The following is a 19,708-nucleotide window of genomic DNA, read 5'->3' as shown; positions in this document are numbered from 1 at the left end:
AGTTCTGAACTCCAAGAAACAGGTGGCTGTGCTGATGATACTATAAAATCACTTGATGGCTGGTGCCAGGAGTATCAGGGCACCCTCACCCAGTTCTGCTCTGCTCGAAGCTGGTCTCCTAGACTCTCTGGAGTCTATGGTAATTTTCAGCAGCTCCAGACACAGGCAAACTTCATTCTGGTGTGCGTGTGCCATTAGAGACGTTCCTTCTGATGGAGCTGAGAGACAGCTGAATACAGAAGTACATGTCTTTGGTTACTATTAGCCAATTGCGCTGTGTGCAGAGGTTGCTTAGGGCCAGATTACAGCTGGTGCATATATGTGGGAAGGAATCTATGGGCCCCGTGTCCTTCTGGCACACCGACTGTACCCTGCTAGCACTGCACTTGCCAGGCAGTATGCATCTCTGACCATCTTCTGGAAATGGAGCTCCTACCAGGAGCCGCTGGACTGCTGGGGTCCCCCGGGAAGGTTGTGGTCTTCCTTGGGCAGGGCCACCCCAGTGGGGCTGCAAGCCCACAAGCTGCACTCCCTCTCCACTGCAGGCAGCCAAACTGAGACAAGGGTGCAAGCAGGAATAGTGCCACATTTTCCCATGCTTTAAGACTTAGTTCAGACAGAACTAGTAAATCTCCAGAATTTCATGCCTATTCAGAAAAACTATAAACGTTAAATTGTTCGGCAGCCTCTTTTATTAGTCTTGTGTCTTTTCTAACAAAGCACTAGATGCTTACAACCTTTCAAGTGGTTCATCTGCAAGAGCTTGTGTTCTGTGCTGCTGCTTGTAGTCAGGCTCATAGGCTAGTTAAAGTAAAAAGTATCTTGAATGAAGTAGAAAGAGCTGTCTCCTCTAGAGGGTAGTTAAATTCTTGCAGTGGTGTGGTGATTGCACACTATACTAGAACTGGAAGAACTGAGGTCAGAGATGCTAACAAGTAAAGGGGTGAGTGTCGTAAGTGTAGGCTTTACAGAATAGCTTGGGACAACTCCTGAACTCCATGCTTTCCAAATGCTGGTGTTTCATGTCAACGTTATTACAGTTTTCCCTAAAGGATAAAATACTAAGCACTTCAGTCTGTTATGAACATTGCATGATCCACTTCAGAAACACCTTCTGGTTTCTCATAGCTTTGTCTGATATTTGCAGCAACTCTGTTAGGCACGTACTGCACTTCTCCTATGAGCCTTAGAGCTGAAAGGGAAAACTGAAACACTACTGATTCAGAGGATGAAGATACATTGCAAAGTTAGTGCACCTAGGTATGCCTCCAAAGAGAAACGCTGAATAAAAATCCACCTTGGTGTGCTCTTGAATTGCAAAAGCCTTCTAATGCAGCCTGTGCCCATGATTTATAACAATGACTCATAATATTGCATTATACTTAATATGATGTAACGCTGATGCAAGATGCCATTCGTGGAATTTCAATGTCACAGAAAAAAAGAGGGGAGAGCAATCTGGTCATGTACCTTGCCATGCTGTCAAAATGAAAAGTTTACAGCCAAAATATGTAGAGCCTTTCAGTACCTACTTTGCTATTTTTTAGCAGGATAACTTGGAAAATAACATTTTTATTTCCTGGAGCATAAATATCTCTCAGACATACGTTATTGTGTTACTTACAGTAATTTAATTAACTTTGTACTTGAGAAGACAAATTTTCTAACAGATAATTCAGTCTTGCAATTATAACCCCTCACATAGAAGTTTGCAGGGCAAATCAGGATTATGCCTTTAAATTAATTCAAGCTTTATCTCTCTTTTCTGACCCAGCTGTTATGAATTCTCCTCCTGTTCTCCCTGTACTGCTTGCTTCTTCCTGCAGTGAATCAGCATTTCAGGAAATACTAATTCAAAGAGGAAAGACACCCTAAACTCTGTTTCTGGAGGTCAGAAATAGCTGCTCTCCCATAGGTTTGACAAATGATGTGAGGCTTCTCAGGCTGCTTGGGGCCAGTTTTGTAGGGTGTATGCAACCCCTGGTTTGAACTCTGCCCCTTCCCTTCCAAGTAGCCTGGGAACTTTGAAGCTGTGCCTATGTGCTACAAAACTGAGTCCTGGTGGTTTGTCGCCAAGACAAAGAGAGAAACAGGGTTAGAGCCCTGTCCTTTAACAGTAAGGAAAACTGTTGCTTGCTCCACCCCAGCAGCGGAGGTATCATGGGTGCTCATTCTGCAGGAACCACTGGCATCGCTGGCGTTGGTCTGCAGTGTGGGAGCAGCTGGAAATGGAGACGTTTCACAGAGGCTCGTCTCAGGTGGGAGTGCTTCTCGCTGCATCCTGCGTGTGCACACGAGTGTTTTTCAAGCATTGCACTACCAAGGCTGTTGAGGAAAAGGAACATGGGTGTTCTTCACCTATGCCCTCCACATTTGACACAGTCAGTTTTCGCTTACTTCTAGAAAGAGCCAACAGATAATCGTACTATTGCTCTGACAGAGTCATGTATTCAGCAGGTTCAGAAAGACCGTTGTTGGCACCGCAGGAAGCAGAGAGACGGCTGCCTAGGTAAAACAAGACTATGAGAAGGTGGAAAGTCTTGAACTGAGATCTCCAAAAAGTCTGGATCAGGCTTTTCCTGGTGGTTCTCTGTTGGTTTATACCATGCAGTCCTACCTATTCTCAGTTTCCCTGGTCAGCCGAGCAGGCCTGCCTACTGCAGTGCAGTCTGTCATCTCCCGCTCACCAAGACGGAACAGATGAATTTACCAGTGATTCTTAAGAAGACAACTAGATAATAATGTATGTATGATTTACTAGAGTGTACCCTGAATCACCTGCAGCTGGTGTCATCCTAAAGAAGGACCTTCTCACAGGTCATTCATGAGCGCCCAGGCAAGTGGGGACAGCACACAGTGCAGTTTCACATTGCAAGACCAAAGAAGTAGAGGGGACTGGCTTTTGAACAGCATAGCAGTGCCTACAGGTGAAGATAACGAATCAATAAGAATTGAACATCTTCTTTATTTTTGGAAGCCCGGTAGGTGCCAGTCTGTCTCCTAGGTGCATAAGTATCATCAAAAACCTAGCCATAGGCAAGTAAAACTAGACAAGAATTTGTAGCCCAGAGGAAAGCCACCAAGAATAGATTGTGTGGAGGCTGATAAGATCCATATAGCTCCAAAAGGGAGAGTACCACCTCAAAACAAGACAGTCTTTGTTGTGAAAGGGTTAGGTTGTGAGAGACCTAGCTTGCCAAATACCCGTAATGGCCTCCCTCTGCCAATTGTCTTTAAATACTGTGATCTTTCACATAAGAGCAAAGCCTGAAAGGAATCTCTCTAGCAAAAACATCATTTATTCATTCTCTACAGGATGGTGGAGTAACATGCCTCTTCTCAGTAATGTTACTCTTTCTTTCCCCTGAAGATTTCAAACAGAGATTTGTTCGAACAAAGATCAGTAATTTTGCTCTGTAAGAGATGCAGGAAGAAGTGTAGAAATATCTCTAGATCAGAACAGTTCCTGAGCCTGCTGGAGGAATGGCAGATCGCCAGAGATAGCACACACCACTGTTCTCCCAGATAACAATGCGTAGAGCTGAATCTTCCAGGCATAATCTTTTAGGACAGCAAATTGTGCACATACAGGTGAGATGCACAAAGACCTCATGTCCTCAAGGGGAGGCTGCTCCCACAGGCCAGCTCCAGGACCAATAGCTCTCCTCCTCTACCCTAGGTCCATACCTGGGTGATAATGGAGACAAAAAATGCAACTTCTTTTTTTGTCTATGTCTTTGAGCTTTGCCTTGGAAAAAAATTTCGAGGCAGTAGCCAGTTCCATCTATGTTTGCAGTCCTCTGTAGGCTGGTATGTTATTTCTTGGGACTCTTTTACTGCCAGCACCTATCAAATAAAAGCAGACCTCTCAAGGAAGTAGCTTTCCCACAAAGGTGAAACTCCTCTGCTATTTTTTATTTCAGTGGATTTGTGCTCGTGTAACAGAGCAGACTGTGGGCCTTGGTCTTTTTTACCAGGCTTTTCAGTATGTGCCTTCATGCTACCAGAAGCCAAGTAATAAAGATCTCAGATCATTTGTTTAGCAAATATTAACGGTTAGTCCTTAAGTTATTCTCAGAATTCAGTGTTCATTTTGCTAGTATTTTGAAGTACCATGTTTGCACTAGACAGCCGGACGCAGGCATCGGGATACTAGACAGAGTAAAACCATAATCTCACCTATAAAACTACTACAGTAGCAATAAATAAAAGAAGGGTTAGGCTTTTGTTTGGGGTGGAAATGACTTCTCTTCAATACAATCTGCTTGGCTCCAGCATAAGTGGAGATGTCTCAGAGCCTACAGGTAATTACCAGAACAAAAATAGTATCCACAAATTAACTGCTGTTCCTAACTTCCTTCTCCCATTTGCTTCTAAGTCACACTAACATAATGCTAAAATCAGTACTAATGCACAGGAGTGCAAACAGTGGAGAAGGTAAAATAGAGAGCTAAGAAAGCAAGAAGATTTACATTCATTCTGTAAGATGTGATCAGCAAAACGTAACTCCCATATGGAAAGCAGCGCTGGTATGGGGAGCACACGGACATCCCCTGGCTGTTCCTAGCTGGTGTAAATCAGAGCCCCTCCACCGCTGAGACCGCTCTGAGGTACTCTGGGGAACGCCTGGCCTGCAGGGATCCGAGGAGCACAGATCAGATTGGGTCTTGCATCTGCAACGGCTCCCACTGACAATCGGAAAACTGGCCGAGTGCAGCAAACGGCAAAGGCAGAACCCAGGGCATTCGGTGCCCAGGATCCCCAGGGAACATGCATGGTGGAAGCTGCTGAGCTCCTGTCTTCCCGAGCGCTGGTTCTGCAGTAGCTGCTTTCAGCTACCCAGTCCCAAAGAATGGGAAGGGGGCGGGAATCTTGCTGTGCAAAATGAGAAACCAAATCCGTATAATGGTGTAACAGTGAGTCAGCCTGTGGTCTTTTTGCTAAAGTATTTTTCTCCTTGTAGAGGTAGTCCTCGCACAAAGAGCAAGGTTTAAACCGTTGGGTTGAAAATGATCCCTTTTCAAATGAGTGCGAAGTTCATGTCTGAACCTGACGAGAATCCCATTTACCCACACAGTAGCAGGCAAGCTTTTTATCATAAGTACCATTTGACTTTCCAGATAAAATGTTTGTTTGCTTTTTTCTTTTTACAGCTGTAAAGAGTAACATTTAGACAAATGTTTGATGGACAGATGGTCCAACAAGCTTGTATAACTTGCAAAGGTGCCTACTTGTCTACTGTAAAATGAGGTTAGCATTAAGGCGCGCTGTAGCTCTCATGCACTGTACGTGATCTAAGCCCACCTCCGATCCTCGGCCGGAGATGGCCGCATCTGGCGGAGGGCAGAGGTACTTACCTTCCGCCCGGCCTCGTTGTTGTGCAGGTTCATGAGCGTCCTTGCATTTTGCTTAATCTCCCGGGCATCCACAAACACTTTGGCGAATCCTATTCCGTATCTGATGTCAGCAGAGCAGCCTCCCCATTTCCATCCTTCCTCTTTATGGTACTGTCCTTGTTTTTCTTTGTCACAACCACAGTCACTCAGGTTGCCCTGTGTACAGGCAGCTGTAATTGCATGTGCTACTCCAGCAGCAATGATGGCATATGTGAACGCTGCTTCTCTGCTACCTGAAATTAAAACAGTGCCGTAAATACATTATACAACATGGTGACATTAGTTAGAAAAAGATAGGCAAGTTCCTGCGGTGCAAACATCAGAAGGCTATTATTAGAAGTGCTGTAAATCTGCAGGCATAAGCAGGTCTCTACTCTTCTAAGTATTGATTTTTGTGGATGTTCACTCTCTAAAATGATAGCTCTCCATGAGGTAGTAGGAGATAAAGTATTATTTAGGCAACTTCCTATATATATATTTCCAGATAGTATCAGAAGTAGTGAAACTAAACTTTTAATAGCAAAAAGGTGGGGTGGCAAATGCTCTAGCTCAAAAAGAAAGAAAAAAAAATAGGTGGAATTGGGGGTGAGATTGCTAAAACATCCATATTCAACTTACTAAAAAATCAGAAACTTAATTCTACACTAAAAGGTATTTTTACAGGAAAACCACCTCTGCTAGAAATCTTGTTCTGAAAATATTTTGGCTGAACTGGAACATTTTTTTCAGATTGTAGGTGTCACAAAGTTTTTTAACATGGACATTTGTGCAAACTCAATGAAATAAGGTTTGGTTTTAATTTCAAAATTTCTCACAGGATGGAAAAAAATCCTGGCCTGTTGTAGGTACCATGACAAAAGCAAGGCAAAGTAACAGCCTCACCAGAGGGCTGTGAGGGAGAGGTTAAGCCAGTATTATTTTGTGCAGTGTGGCTATAATGACAGGCTTCTCTTTGTCTGGGGTGTTCTCACTTTAAAACTATGATTTAATTTATCTTCTGGAAGCTTTCTTGCACTCTGGTGTGTGGATTTCCCATGTGTGGATCATATGGGATCTGCAAGGCTTTTGGAACCAGTTCTGCTGAGAGAGGGCCCCGTGAACACATAAGGAGGTTTGCAGAGGTTGCCCATCTATATCAAACAGCCCTTTAAAAATTCTTGGATCTCCCAAACTAAGAACTTACCCCTACTCTTACTTCTCCAATGACAAAATGTACCCTTGCATCAATAGGATCAGAATCAGGCTCTTCATTAGGAGAGGGCAGATGGGAAGATCAGCTTCCCTTGTCCAAACACCTGCCAGTGAAGTTCTGGCAGACCTCAACTGCTGGCAGTAGTTTATTATACATGAAACAAGCACATTTCTGCTGTTTATTGGATTTCACAAAAAAATAATCACTAGGGAAAGAAATCTTACAAGCACTTCATTGTCGGCTACATCCCTTTCACATATATGATCTAGATTTCTGTACTTGTCACTAAATGGTTCTTTTAATGAAAAATACTCACTTCCTTATGGCAAGGAAGTAAAACGGAAAACAAGATAACATAATCAAAATCTGTTAATAGGCAACTTTGTGCCCTTTTATTAGCATAGGCAATATTCCCATTGATACTGCTATGCACTGTGTTTATTGAGGAACTTGTAGTCAAGTATCAGACTTCCTCAAAGGATTTCTTGTTTTCCCTTATTTAAAAAAAGAAAAATCATAAAATGTTGAATCGTTATGTCTGTGGACTTGGCAGATGATGCTTTCTAGAACTAGTGGCTTTTTATGAAAATCTGAATGTTGGACAGAAATCCCAGGCTTTAGGTGTTTCTGGAGTTGTGCTCTCAGTGCCTCTGTGCGGCCACATGGGGAGGCAGGTGGAAGTGGGGTCCCACTCCAGAGTGAATCCACGAGGACCAGCCAGGGCATCTTTCTAATTCCTTCTCCAGTTTATCCTCAATAATATCCTCACTATTTTAAGTACGACACTATGAAAAATGCACTGATAAACAGGAGAAGGTACAGTAAGAAGTCCCGATTTCTCCACTCAGAGGGGAGCAATGCATTACACCAGATTTCTGTTTCATGAAGCAGCAAAAGAGACATCATCAAAAAAATATTTTGAGTTGAAATTTGCATGTAGTTCTGTTTTTTCCTTTGGTTGGATGATTTCTGATCTAGCACAAGTGGTTTTCAAGATCTAGAATAAAAAACACTGGGAGATCATTTTTATCTGACACACTCAACATTGTAAAGACTAAGCAGTTCTTTTGCTTCTTAGAGGGGAGAAAAATGCAACGCAGAGAGTATAAAACTAGCACAAGCAGAATCAGAATCCAATGTCAAGCTTGATCATAAAATATGTTACACAAATTAAGTTATTTTATAAGTTTGTCTTGTTTGGGAGAAAAGTTTAGCAGCTTTTTAAAACTAAAAGTTAGGAGATTACAAGGTAAACAAAGCAAGCGTCTGGAGGAATTGATCCACGTATGATGTCCCTCGGTACTTGTGCAGTATTGATAAAATGGCACAGGCTTGTCACGTCTGCATCACACTGTTCCTGTTTTCCATAAATGATTCACTTTTTAAAGCTTCATTACCCTTGTCCAGCTCATAGAAATGTCAGACTACAGGGTAGGGGTAAGCTTAGTTCATTTTGAGCCTCTTCTGTGGCAGTGCTTTAGATACTAAAACAGTGTAATAGGGGGGTTGTAACCAAATGGGATAACATGAGTACATGTATTTTCCTGCCACTTTTAAATAGCGAATACTACTCCTCTACTTCTGATTTCAGCAGACAGTTGAAATGCCTGGAGGATCTCAGAGGGAAACACTGCTTTAACAAGGTACGCTCAGGCAGCTGCTCCTTGCAGGCAACGGTTGGTTTCCTCTGTGCTTCTGCTGATGCTCTAGAGCAGGCTGACCAAGTACGTACTGCTCCATATTCAGTCTAATCTCAAAATACGGGTTAGGTTGAAAGGCACAACCCCATCACTTCTGGATTTCCAAAGATGAACAATTTGGAAAATGACCTGATACGATCCTCCTTTATATTCTCTCTTGTCTACGTTTCAGCCTATGCTTTTTATGTGCATCTGATGGCCAACTTATACCTGTGCCTTACTTTCCCTCTGAAAATTTAGTAGTAAGAAATTCAGGATCTTAGCATTAGAAAAAGGTCAGCCTTTGATATCAACACAATATTGAGACCCTCTCATATTTAAGCTGTAGGTGATGGTGACTGTAGCATCACAAAATATTTCATAGGTAGGAACAGCACTTCTGGTTCAGGAGAACAAAGAAAGTCAGCAAAGCAGGTACAAAATACAGGGTAAGGAAAGAACAGAACTGGCAGCAATGCATCACACCATGTGAGACACAGAGCCCACTTCGGCTAATGACCAGAATAAGCAAAACACTTCTTTCCTAGCAAAAATAGATAGTTAATCAGTAGGCTGATAGTAACATCAAGGGTTTCACTCTTCCATATAACCGAACAGAGTGAGGAAAATCCTAATCTGCAGTCATTACCTTCTCTAGATGGCTAGAAAGATCAGACGGTAGCTGGAAGAGTAAACTAGTATGTTTTCAGCAGTGAGATCAGAAAAGACCTTTTGGAGGGAGTTTAAATAAAATTAACTCATTGGCATAACCTACTCAAACTGTCTCTTGAACAATTTTCTGACCCATTTGCTAGACACGTTGGGTGGAGACCCAGGAATTAAATCTTCTTGCAGTCAATTCCCACTGAATCCATCCTTAAACTGCAACTGGACTCAAATCTATGATTTTTTAATTTTTTTTTAATATTTGAAAAAAAAAGTAAAAATTTAATTTAAAAAATGCATATAATGAACAAATCAGTTGATCTTTGTGGGAGGATTGGTGCAAATTGTGATCCCAGATGCTGGGTCAACTTAAGAGGTTTTTATAGAGGCTTTTCCAGCCAGTGACTTGCAAGGGTGCACATAAAACCACTTGTGATGAGTAAACTGGCAAAAAAAAGCATGACAGCTGCCTCCTGAGACCTACAGGAGTTGTGGAGAAAGGTGGAGAGTTAGCTATATGTGTACAAGAATTGTAAGCCGTCCTTTCAGCTCCCGAATGACACGTTCTTCTAATTGTCTCGAATAAGCGAAGGCTAAACACACACCAGAGCTGAACTCCGAGCATTAGAAACTTCAGAAAAGGATCTGGCAGTCTTTCAGAGGTTGCTCTGGTCATTTACAAGGCCGGTGATCCGACAGGGCTTTCTATCCGTGGCAGCATTTCCAGGTATAACCGCTGTAATACCGTAAGTGACGTTCAAGCTCAGTGCGGATGCGCTGAGGCTGGTGGGGAGAGGGGAGGCAGCCCTGCTCCCGACCCCACCAGTGCCATCCACCAGCACTCGGCCTGGAAGTGGGGTGTGGGCATCGATGTCTGCCTGGTTCTGCTCCCCCCATCCAGACCTGGGGCTGTCCTCGGTCTCAACAAGCGCTTCAGTGCTGTATGAACACAGGGGTTTTTCCTCATGTGTCGGATGTAAGTATCTCCCTGCTCTTTCTGTTTTTTCCAGAATTCAATAAGGCATGCAGTGTGTTGCAGCTCCATTTGCTTTGATGGCAGATAGCTTGGCACCCATGGCTTCCAAGCTTTCTGCAGCTCCGGTCTGCTGATGCAAATCGTCCTCCAAAGCACTGGAGTCCTGTCTTTAGACCCTTCACTGGGTAGCACGTGACAATCCCAAGCTGCCTTTAGCTTTGTCTCTGAGCTCTGCAGAGTCAACCACCACCACAGAGTGTCAGATGTCATAAAGGGAAGCACTAAGATTATCACAGGTAAGAGCAAACATAAATATTACCAGCACGGGTGGCTGTCCTAACACTGAGCATAATTATATACAACTCATGCACATCTTGGAGCATTAATCCTGCAAACGCTCACATGCATGTCTTTGCTTTTGTGTATAAATATTCCTGAGACTGGGCTATGGCTGATCAGCAAGTAGCCTGCCTGTGTATCAGCTGCAAAGAGTGGTCTGCATTCTGGTTTTAATTTAGCTAACTGAAGTTTAATCTTAAAATTTGAACAGTTTGTAAAAAGCTTCGTTCACACTGATTAGAAATGAGAACTTGGTTTTAAAAAGAAGCACAATACCTTGATGTTGCATGGGAAACAGGACCTAAGCCTGCAAGATACAGAGTGGATTTACTTGCAGGAAGTCGGTAGGTGCTCAGCAGTTCAGTACCTCTCAGGATCTAAGTATGTTTCTAAATAGCTTGGCCCGCCCTACCAGTCCACCTCATAAATTGACTAAGCTGTGAAATAAAAAAGACAAATTTCTATTTATCTCACTGGAAAACATGGGTTGTATTTTCTGCTATTTAAAGCCAAAGGGTCAGAGAGGGAGTTATCTGCAGTGACATGAGCTGAAATATGATTGTGAAAATATAAAGATGGAAAATACAACGTACCTTGCCAATTATGTGCCATAGCTAACATTACTTCACATCTCTCTATAGAGGTCATAACTTATAGCTAGGAAAAATGAAGAACAGAACTCATCCTCTGCCTACTTAGGGGTGTGCCTCCTCCTTCCTTGGTAGACTTTGTTTGTATGGTCTTGTAGGTTTCTTTATTTTTATCTTTCTTTAGCCTAGCATGTGTGATTAATAAAAATGGTAGCTAAAAAAAAATCATTTAAGTATCCCCCTCCTATTTTTCTTCCCCCTTCTGTAATGGTTCAAAGTTTTGAGGGGTTTGGTGCCTTAAAATATTGTACTGACTTGAAATGAAAAAGGCAGTTCCCTATAAGTCAGCATTGTGTTCTTTGTGAAGATTAGTGCCAATAAATAAAATAAGTAGAGTTGCTCTAAGAAGCATTTGAGACTTTGGGGGGTTTACTCACTGCCCACTTTCACAAGCTAAAGTTTGTTTCATCAACACGTGAAATTCTTGGAGACGAAACACTCCAGGTACAGTGATTATTTTTGAAAATACCCTCTTGAAATTTAGAAAGTTACTACTCAAAGCATGTGCATTACCAAAACCACAGCTGGTATTTTGGAGTTCAAACAACAGTCTCCCCTTTTCAGATGACTCTGATCCCTCCACACCACTGCCTTTAGAAAATGCCACGTACTGACCCTGCGATAGAAGATAGCTCTTCTACCTTTCTAATGAAATGTAATCTTTTCGTTTCTCTGAGACATGTACTCACAAGACACATCTGAAGGCAGGTATGAAAACCTTCTGATGGGAATTCCAACTGCAGTGACCTTGGGGCAATGTTTTATCTTACTGTGACAGTCCCTGCTGAGAAAGATTGACTTTTTGGCATAAAACAGCATGCTGGGTTTTGGATGTTCAGGCCATATTTCAGCCTGGCCTCCGTTTTGCCTGCAAATAACTGTTCTCGTGCAAGATACTGACATTAAAAACTGGTTGTAAGGGCTGGAAACTTAGCACAGAAATGCAAATTCTGACCTTGCTTGAGTAGATAGCAAGACTCCTGTTAATTACAATATTTCTTTTCTGTATATCTCGGGGGGTTCACAACACCACTGGTTCAGAAAACAGAGTATTTATCAATCTTTCTTCTAAGTATTGACCACACTGAATAGTGCAGCAGCACTTAGAACCTAGTTTCCCCACAGACTTGTGCAGGTAATCTTCCATGCAATATAAAAACAGCAAGCATTTTCATGATGATCTACCAGTGGTTATTTACTTGGTCTGTTATTTTGTAATTCAAGAATCAAGTTTTACTCTATTATTTTTCTTTTAACTCTACCAGACCAGTTAGGAGAATGAGCTAGATCTTGTTCTCTTTTGCATACTAGCAAAAGAGATAGTTCCTGATAGCTACTGAACAAGCAAGTTAAGAGTTTGGCTTGTAAGATAGTTGTCATTTGTTTCAATAGGCAAGAGTGGGAATGTCCCCTCTTCCTTTACATTGTTGAAGCTGTAGAAGAAAAGTGTATTTTAATATATGGAAGCTAAATTACTGCTAAATTCAGTCCAATGGGCAGTGTAGAGCTAACAGTGTACTGTATAAAGGAAAGCTAACAGCCTCTCCTGTTTTAATGTGTACATCTAGGTACGTCTGTAATGATCCCTGAGTCAAAGGCATTGTGCACAATGTACATAGGTACTGAGTTGGCCCGCTACGCTCAAAAGTTTTAAGACCGGTTTGTCCATGTGGATTCTTGTTTTGATTTCAGCTTTCCTTATTCACTTAAGTAATGTCAGATGGATGAAGGTATTGGCGTGATTATACTGAAATATTTTTCAGTGTAAAAGAAACCAAAGAATTGATGCATTTTAGAAAGACCAGGATGAAAAATTGGTTGAAACCAGTTTTGCTGTAATGCTCTTCGGAGACCCACTACATGTCTTCATAGCCCTCAGCTGATTCCCTCTATCCTCTCCCATGCAGGGTCCATGACAGCTTCTGCAAGGTTGTAGTGCCTTTCTTTTCATAGATCTGCACTGAAATGAGTTTTCCACTTTGCTGTGTCACTTTGTAGAGATGCAGTCAAACAGCTTGTATGATTTTTACTTGGCAAGTCCCATTGAATAGTGGCAATGCTGCTCAGTTATGACAAAAGGACAAAGGTTTTTGCTTTTGCCCTACGATGCCAATATAGCGCTGTCCTCCAGATACCATGAAATGTACGCATATCCTACGGCAGTTATTGGAGTTAGTTACTCCTTGGCTTGTGATTATCACAAACAGCAAAGTTACTGTTGACTACCTGTTCGTCAGGTTGCACACTGCAAAATGGGCTACTAGGGCACCTGTTGAAAAGCCTTCACCATAGCACTTGCTCTTTCTGTGATCCATCAGAGCCCAAATCTGATTTTCAGATTCTATCAAAGACATGTCTGGCTGCTCAGATGTTTAGGCCTGAGACACATTTCACCTGAAGAGAGGGAGGCAGGAATTTTTTGGCCTATCCTGCTTTAAAACCTTGGTTTTGATTGTGGCTGTCTTCAGGAACAGAACTGCTGACCACTGTAAACAAGTATGTTTGTTTTTAAAAGTGTCCATAATTGCAGCATTGCGTCATCTCCACGGTTATTTTAAAAATTCTCTTTGTGACTTTACATTATTAATAAAGTGTCTACAGAATTGTCTAGAAAAAAATCCTTGTGTTGATCTTGATTGTGACTTTATCATTTCCTGTCTTAAGTGGACTAAGTCCTCAGCTGGAGTAAACTGATGTCACTTGTACTCTGTTATTTTGCTTCATGTTACTGGCACTATTGTCACCAGCTCTCATGGAAAGATATCCACAGTATGTCAGTAGGGAAGAATCTCACTTTTGAAGGACAAACTAGGTAAAATGACACAAGAAACGGCGAGTATATGCTGTGCACTGGCTGGAAGCTCGCTATAACAAGCTGGAAGCTCAAGCCTGTGATCACAAATACACCGTATGAAGCATGGATGAATTTAAATGGTTGCTTACTATAACTCTACAACTAAATTATCACTAGAAGGCGGATTATATGCGAGTTTGTTAAAATACAGGTACACACGTGCTACAGATCAGAACAGGAAAATTTTGTTTGATGCTTTCCTTCTACTGACTTCAAAGTGTTTCACCAAGGCTAGTATCCCTGTTGCCATTTTAAAAATAGGAAAGGAGAAGCACAGAGGAGAGTGCCACGGTCCCTCAGCCACACAACGGCACAGCCACGAGGAGAACTTAGGCCTCCTGCATCACCCTGCAGTGTCAACAAAAGAATTTAAATAATCTGGGTACATTTGCATAACATTCATAAAACAGATTACCCAGCAAAGGTGAAAGTAATGAAACCTGGTTTTGAAGAGATTTAGCTCGGTGTGCCATCAAAACCATGGGTTGGGAAATAGTTCACAAGAATCTGTGGTATCCAAGGGAACTTATTTGTATGGACTAACACACGCAAATCCTATTAGCATAAGAGTTACTTAAGCACATCCTCCCAAATTGATATTAGACTTCACTCGCTGCACACGTTCGGCAGTGCAGTGGCAAGGCGAGCCACATTACTGTCATTCTGAAGTCATATCCTAATCATAGAGCAAGTACATCAGTGCCACTCCAGAGGCAGAGCGAAGCCTCTAATCGAGAAAGCAGAATGAGGTCATGTGTGGCCCACTGACTTTATTGCAAGCGGCAAGACAAAGGTGCCCCGTGTACTTCTGAGGTAATAACTTTAAGGATGCAATTGGCCGAGAAATATAATCAGCCTTTGAATACTATAAAAGGTACTAATGTACTAGTCGCTGTTGGAATAGTATTTTGTAATACACCCCATGTCAAAGAACTGAGAATCTAGAGCTGTTGCTGCTAATTAAAAAAGCTACAAGGGTGCAGTATCTTTGCCCTAATGTTAACCTGGATTGTTCCTGTGCACAGTAACCTTAAAAAACGTCCTATAGGGTATACAGTCCTTTGTGTCACACATCTCTCTCTCCTCCCTGTTTAGGGTAAGGCACACAGGCCTGATCTCCTCCTGTCTGTGGGCACCAAATTTGACTTAGGGCTTTATGGCAAAAGGTTTTACCCTTTTTAACCAGAGCGAAATATTAGCCTTTATTTCTCTGAATGGTAACCTAGAGCACACCCCAACACAGAGATATTAGGGAAAGAGAGAGAAATGTAGGGAAGAGATACTTTTTCCTTACAGCCGTAGAAAGATGAGCTGTGTCAGATATTCTAGGTTTCTATACATGCTGATAGGGAAAAAGCGGAAGAACAAGGAGACAACCTGAGCAGGAGTGGTTACGTTATAATATTTCATGGTGTTTGAGAGCCTAAGTATTTTTATCCTTGAGACACCGTGCATGTCTTGTGTGCAAGTAAAATTCAACATTGCAGGTTTCAAACCTGCATAATTTTTATCCAAATTAATTTTCAACTATAAATGTATAACCTGTTTAAATTTGAAGTTTTTGGTTATTCTTTAAATGAGTTTTATAATTTGGATGCCATTCAACACTTGACTGTGTTCCGAAACCAACGATGAATTTGCCCTATCCATCTTAGCCTCGTAATGGATAGATAGAACGTATTAAGAGTTATCACCTCAAAGACAGATCAAAGTCTACTTCCTTTAATATTGACTTTCTTTAAAAGGACCTAAATATAACCCGCTAGCTAAATAATTCAATTTTGGGAGGGGGGGAGGAACTGAGTGCATGTTTATACAATAGACCACAATAACTCTGCAGTTTTATGATTTGTTGGAGAAGAAGAAATCCTTCTCACATTTTCTGTTTAAGGAAATGTTACTCTTAGACTAAATGAGCCCAAACCTGTCAGCCATCCAAATGGACTCTTCACTGACATAAGTGGCAAACACTTGCATGGATCACTGACAGGAACAGCTCAGCTCAAGGAATAGAAACAATGAGCTAATCTGAATAAATGGTCCATTTTCAGATGTTTCACAATGTCGTGCAGGATGATTTTTACATTCCCTACTTGACTCACTCTGATTATCAAAGGTGTTGAAGGATTGGTAACTCACACGGGGCTTTCAAATTTAGTCGTCTTGTTCTCTTTCTGTTCTTTCCTTAAATATCTCTAAGTTTTGGAAAATACGCACATTGACGTGCACACATGTGATAAAATATATGTTCAGTTAATGCCAGGCGTTCTCAGGAGTTCCACAGCAGAGTGGCAAGGCTGTATCTCTGCGTTTCATGAGAATGCAAGGAATGAGGTACTAGGGACGTATCCTGTCCGTATATGACTAAACGGTGCCTGGAGCCAGTCCAGTCCAGAGGGTTTCCCAGCAAGCTAGAAGCCAGGGCACAGCTCCTGTATGACTGCTTGGGGCTCTTCTAGCTTCTGTTCTCAGTCACTTCTTCCATTCTCATTAAATATCCATGTTTTCTGTCACGCTAAGCATTGTTTGATGGGTTTTCAGTTTTTGCATCTACATTTTGGGTGGGGAGGAGGCACAAAGGCCTCAAGGCTGGAAACCATAGATCCCAACTTCAACTTCTGGATGCGGACTGCCGTACTGCGAGTGATTAGCTTTCAGTAATGGCTCTAAAAATGGCTATACCTGTATTTGGAAAACACTTTTCCTCAGTCTTTGTATCTTAAGTGCTGTGGAATCAACAAACACTGAATAAGCTCCACTACAATGTGTTTTGCAGCACAGGGTTAACCTCAGCTCTGTTTCCCCAGGTATTTGTGTTTGTCATTATAAATGCTGCTTTAGTTAAGAATTTTGATGTGTTTTGTACTGTTGCGATAACTGAAAAAAAAAGGAAACTGGAAATGGGATCTTCTGCCTGTTGACGGGAACGGTTTTTGTAAATGCTCTGACATCTCAAACCAGAACACAGCCATTCTTGCTGGTGAGAGAGAGGGCACTAGGTGTAGTTGCTCTAGAATAACTAACTGTTCTATGTGGTGGAAATCTCTAATAATGAGACTGATTGCTGGATCTTAGTCCCAAGGGGTACGAACATCAGGCCAGTATCACTAGGTGCCTGCACCCCAGAAGCGTCATTCTAAGCCCACTCAGCATTCAGTCTCTGATCACTACCTGTAACCAGAACCAAACACCTTTTTCACATCCTTAAGTACACCAATAAGTCTGCTGTCCGGAGCACACAAACGGAAAACCTTTCAGAAAGGATTTGTGGGAGCAGGACTGCGGTGGAAGCTAACGCACGGGGAAGTGCTTTCCTGAACGCGGCAAGGACCACGGCAGGTACCCTGCGAGGAGGAAGCACGGATGCCAGTCATGTTGGTTACAGCAGCCACAGCGTCCAGGTGAACTCGCTGAAGGCGACGGTCCTGCCCTGGCCGGCACAAGCTATGCAAGCTAGCCAGTCTTTCTCAGCGCCAACAGCGGTTGCCCCGTGAGACTCCCCGTGTGCCCCCCCTTTGGTGTCGTGCGGGTGGGGGCCGGTCAGTAGCGAGCAGAGAGGCAACGTACCCACTTTCAGCTCCTTCCCGAAGACGGTCCTCTCTCCCAGGGCTGAGCAGTTCCAGCGCCCGTTGCGAAACTGGAACTGGCACTCGTTGATGCCCATCTGGGACCCTTCCCCGATGACGATAATAGCGTCGGGCCTGCTCTGGCAGATCGCCCGCTGCCGGGGGGCGAGACCCGGGATCTTGTTGCAGATGATGCTGGCTCCCAGGGCCACCACAGAGGAAAAACCCCTGCAACGACAAGACACCGGGGCGGCTGGGGGGAGGCTGGTCCCGCGGGCGGACGCAGCACCCCGCCGCCTTCCCGCGCTGCGGGACCCGGCTTTGGCAGGTGCCCCCGGAAAACACACGCCTTTTCCCCCCGTCGCTTCCCTCTCCCTCTCTCCAGAGCCAAAGCAGAGATAAGGAACACGTGGGCTCCTGCCGAAACGGGACCCGACTTCCTCGTTCGTAAATTAAAGCGCATGCAGCGGCGTTGCGTGTCCGGGCCACGCACGGCAGCGGCCCGGGAGGGTTTTCCCTCTCCCGTTGAAGACTCGGAGGGAGGCAAGGGGGATAACCCGAGCTCTCTGCCCCGGGGCTGCGCCGCCTCCCCCCCACCCCCGCAGCCCGGCGCACCTGGACGGGCAGCGCCGCGGCGGCTCGGGCCGGGCCGGGGATGCTGCGGGAGCGGAGAGCCGCCCGCCGCCCTCTTCCCCGCTCGGTGCGGGCGGCGGCGTCTCCTCCGGCTGCAGCCGCCGAGGGATTGCCGTGCGGGGAGGCGGAGGCCCGCCCCGAGCTGCAGGCGGCGGCAGGTAGCTGCGGGAGCCGGGCGGGGGCGAGCACTGCCGGCGGGGCACCGCAGGTCCGGGGGCGGAGAAGGGCCGGCTGCCCGGGGGGGGGGGGGGGTGGTGGTGGTGGTGGTGGTGATCCCCCGGGTGCCCCCCGGCGGCAGGGGCCGCCGCCCGGCCCTTCGCGGCTCCGGACATCGCCGGGGCCGCCACCTCGCCCCGCTGGAGGCTGCGCCCCCGAGGGTCGCTCCACGGTGTGGGGACAGCTCTACCTGTCCCTTAAGAAATAATCGTGATCACCCACCACCATCATCTTCTTTTTTTTTTTTTCTTTTTTTTTGAGCCTTCCCGAGTTAAATAGTAACAGGTCTGGGCAGGTTCGGCTGAGAGCGAGAGAGAGCGCAATTGTTATAAAAGAAAGACACAAAAAAAAAAAAAAAAAAAAAAAAGTTACTTACCCGATCTTGATATACACGATCCCCAGGCTCAGGAAGATGTGGAAGATCCAGCGCCTTGTTTTCCTGTTCATATTCCTGGCTTGCCGTGTCTCAGCCCAACGTGCGAAACGATGCCTGCCACGCTCCCGGCCCGGGGCCGTTTCTGGCGGAGCAGCCGCGGGTCACGGCAGCGCGGCCGAGAGGGGCAGCCCCCGCCGCGCCCCGCGCCGCCCGCCGCTGCGCGCTGGCGAGCCCCCGCAGGCACTCACCATGTCCCTCTCCCGGGGCTCTCCGCTCTGGCTGTCCGTCTGCCCCTCTCGCTCTCTTTTCCCTCTATCCCGGATTTGTATGCCTGTCACACGTAGCGCTTTATTGCCGGCAATGTATGGGCTGCGGGATCCTCCTGAGCGCCAGAGGCTCCGGGCGCTCCCCCCAGGTTCAATGTTCGCTATCTCCCTCTCTCTCCCCCGTTTGTTGGTTGTTTTTTTTTTTTCCTTTTTTTTTTTTTCCTCCCTTTCTCTCTTCTTCAGCTACTTGGGCGTGTTCTCCAAAGGAGGGAGTTGTCCAGCCGGGGGGGGAAGAAAGGCGGGGGAGGTGGGAAGAAGGGTAACCAGAAATGGCAGACGGATCACCTGCCTGCAAGGAGGCTCACAGCGATCCTCCTGGGGCGGAGAGCGCGGCTCCTCCTGCGGGCACGGCCCGGGGGAAAGCGGCAGGGGCTCCGGGGGGTCTCACCGGGGGGCGCCCCCGGGGCTGGCCCCGGCCCGCCGGGCGGCATGGGGCCGCCGCGCTCGGCCCGCACCCCGCGCTGCTCCGCGCCGGCCGGCACCGGGGAGTCGGGGCGGGGGCGGGGGGGGGGGGGGGCTGAAGTTTTTACTCCGCGATCGCCGCCCGTTCGCCGGGGCTGCCGAGCACCTGGGGCTGGTTTTATGCGTTCGCCCCGGCCCCCCGACGCTCCTCCCCTCGCTCTGCCTCCCCGCGTGTAACGTGCTGCTACTCTCCCTCCCGGTTTCCGAGCCGAGATGAACCGGCGCGGCGGGGCGAGCCCCGGGCAGCCCAAAAGCATCCCCGGCGGCGCGGCCGGGAGCGCCGCTCTGCCCCGCACCGGGGCGGGTTAGGCGGTACCGGCAGGTACGGAGGGGTGGCCGCCCCCCACCCACCCGCGGGCAAAGAGAAAGCCCCGTGT

General features: G+C 45.5%; 1 protein-coding gene and 1 long non-coding RNA gene across 3 annotated transcripts in view; one reads left to right on the top strand and one right to left on the bottom strand.

The window, feature by feature from the left end:
- Positions 1–19,388, bottom strand: part of WNT7A (Wnt family member 7A) — a 40,129-nt gene extending 20,741 nt beyond the window's left edge. For both annotated transcript variants that reach the window (XR_003920771.2, XM_029996288.2), the window contains exons 1-3: positions 18,544–19,388; positions 17,320–17,546; positions 5,358–5,629 (exon numbers count right to left, since the gene is read on the bottom strand). Coding sequence is in view for 1 of the 2 variants with exons in the window: in XM_029996288.2 (XP_029852148.1) it covers positions 5,358–5,629; positions 17,320–17,546; positions 18,544–18,614 (570 nt within the window). In the remaining variant the exon portion in view is untranslated. The remainder of the gene's footprint in view (positions 1–5,357; positions 5,630–17,319; positions 17,547–18,543) is intronic.
- On the top strand, positions 8,180–13,456 carry LOC121232476. Its single transcript, XR_005930970.1, has 3 exons — positions 8,180–8,231; positions 9,944–10,205; positions 11,463–13,456. It is a non-coding gene; the product is annotated as an uncharacterized LOC121232476 (long non-coding RNA).
- Positions 19,389–19,708: the final 320 nt, after the last annotated feature.

The sequence above is a fragment of the Aquila chrysaetos genome, chromosome 20 (assembly GCF_900496995.4).
Source record: "Aquila chrysaetos chrysaetos chromosome 20, bAquChr1.4, whole genome shotgun sequence".
NCBI classification, from domain to species: Eukaryota; Metazoa; Chordata; class Aves; order Accipitriformes; family Accipitridae; genus Aquila; species Aquila chrysaetos.
The sequence above is the reverse complement of the archived record's forward strand: the minus strand, read 5'-3'. Positions and strand labels throughout refer to the sequence as shown.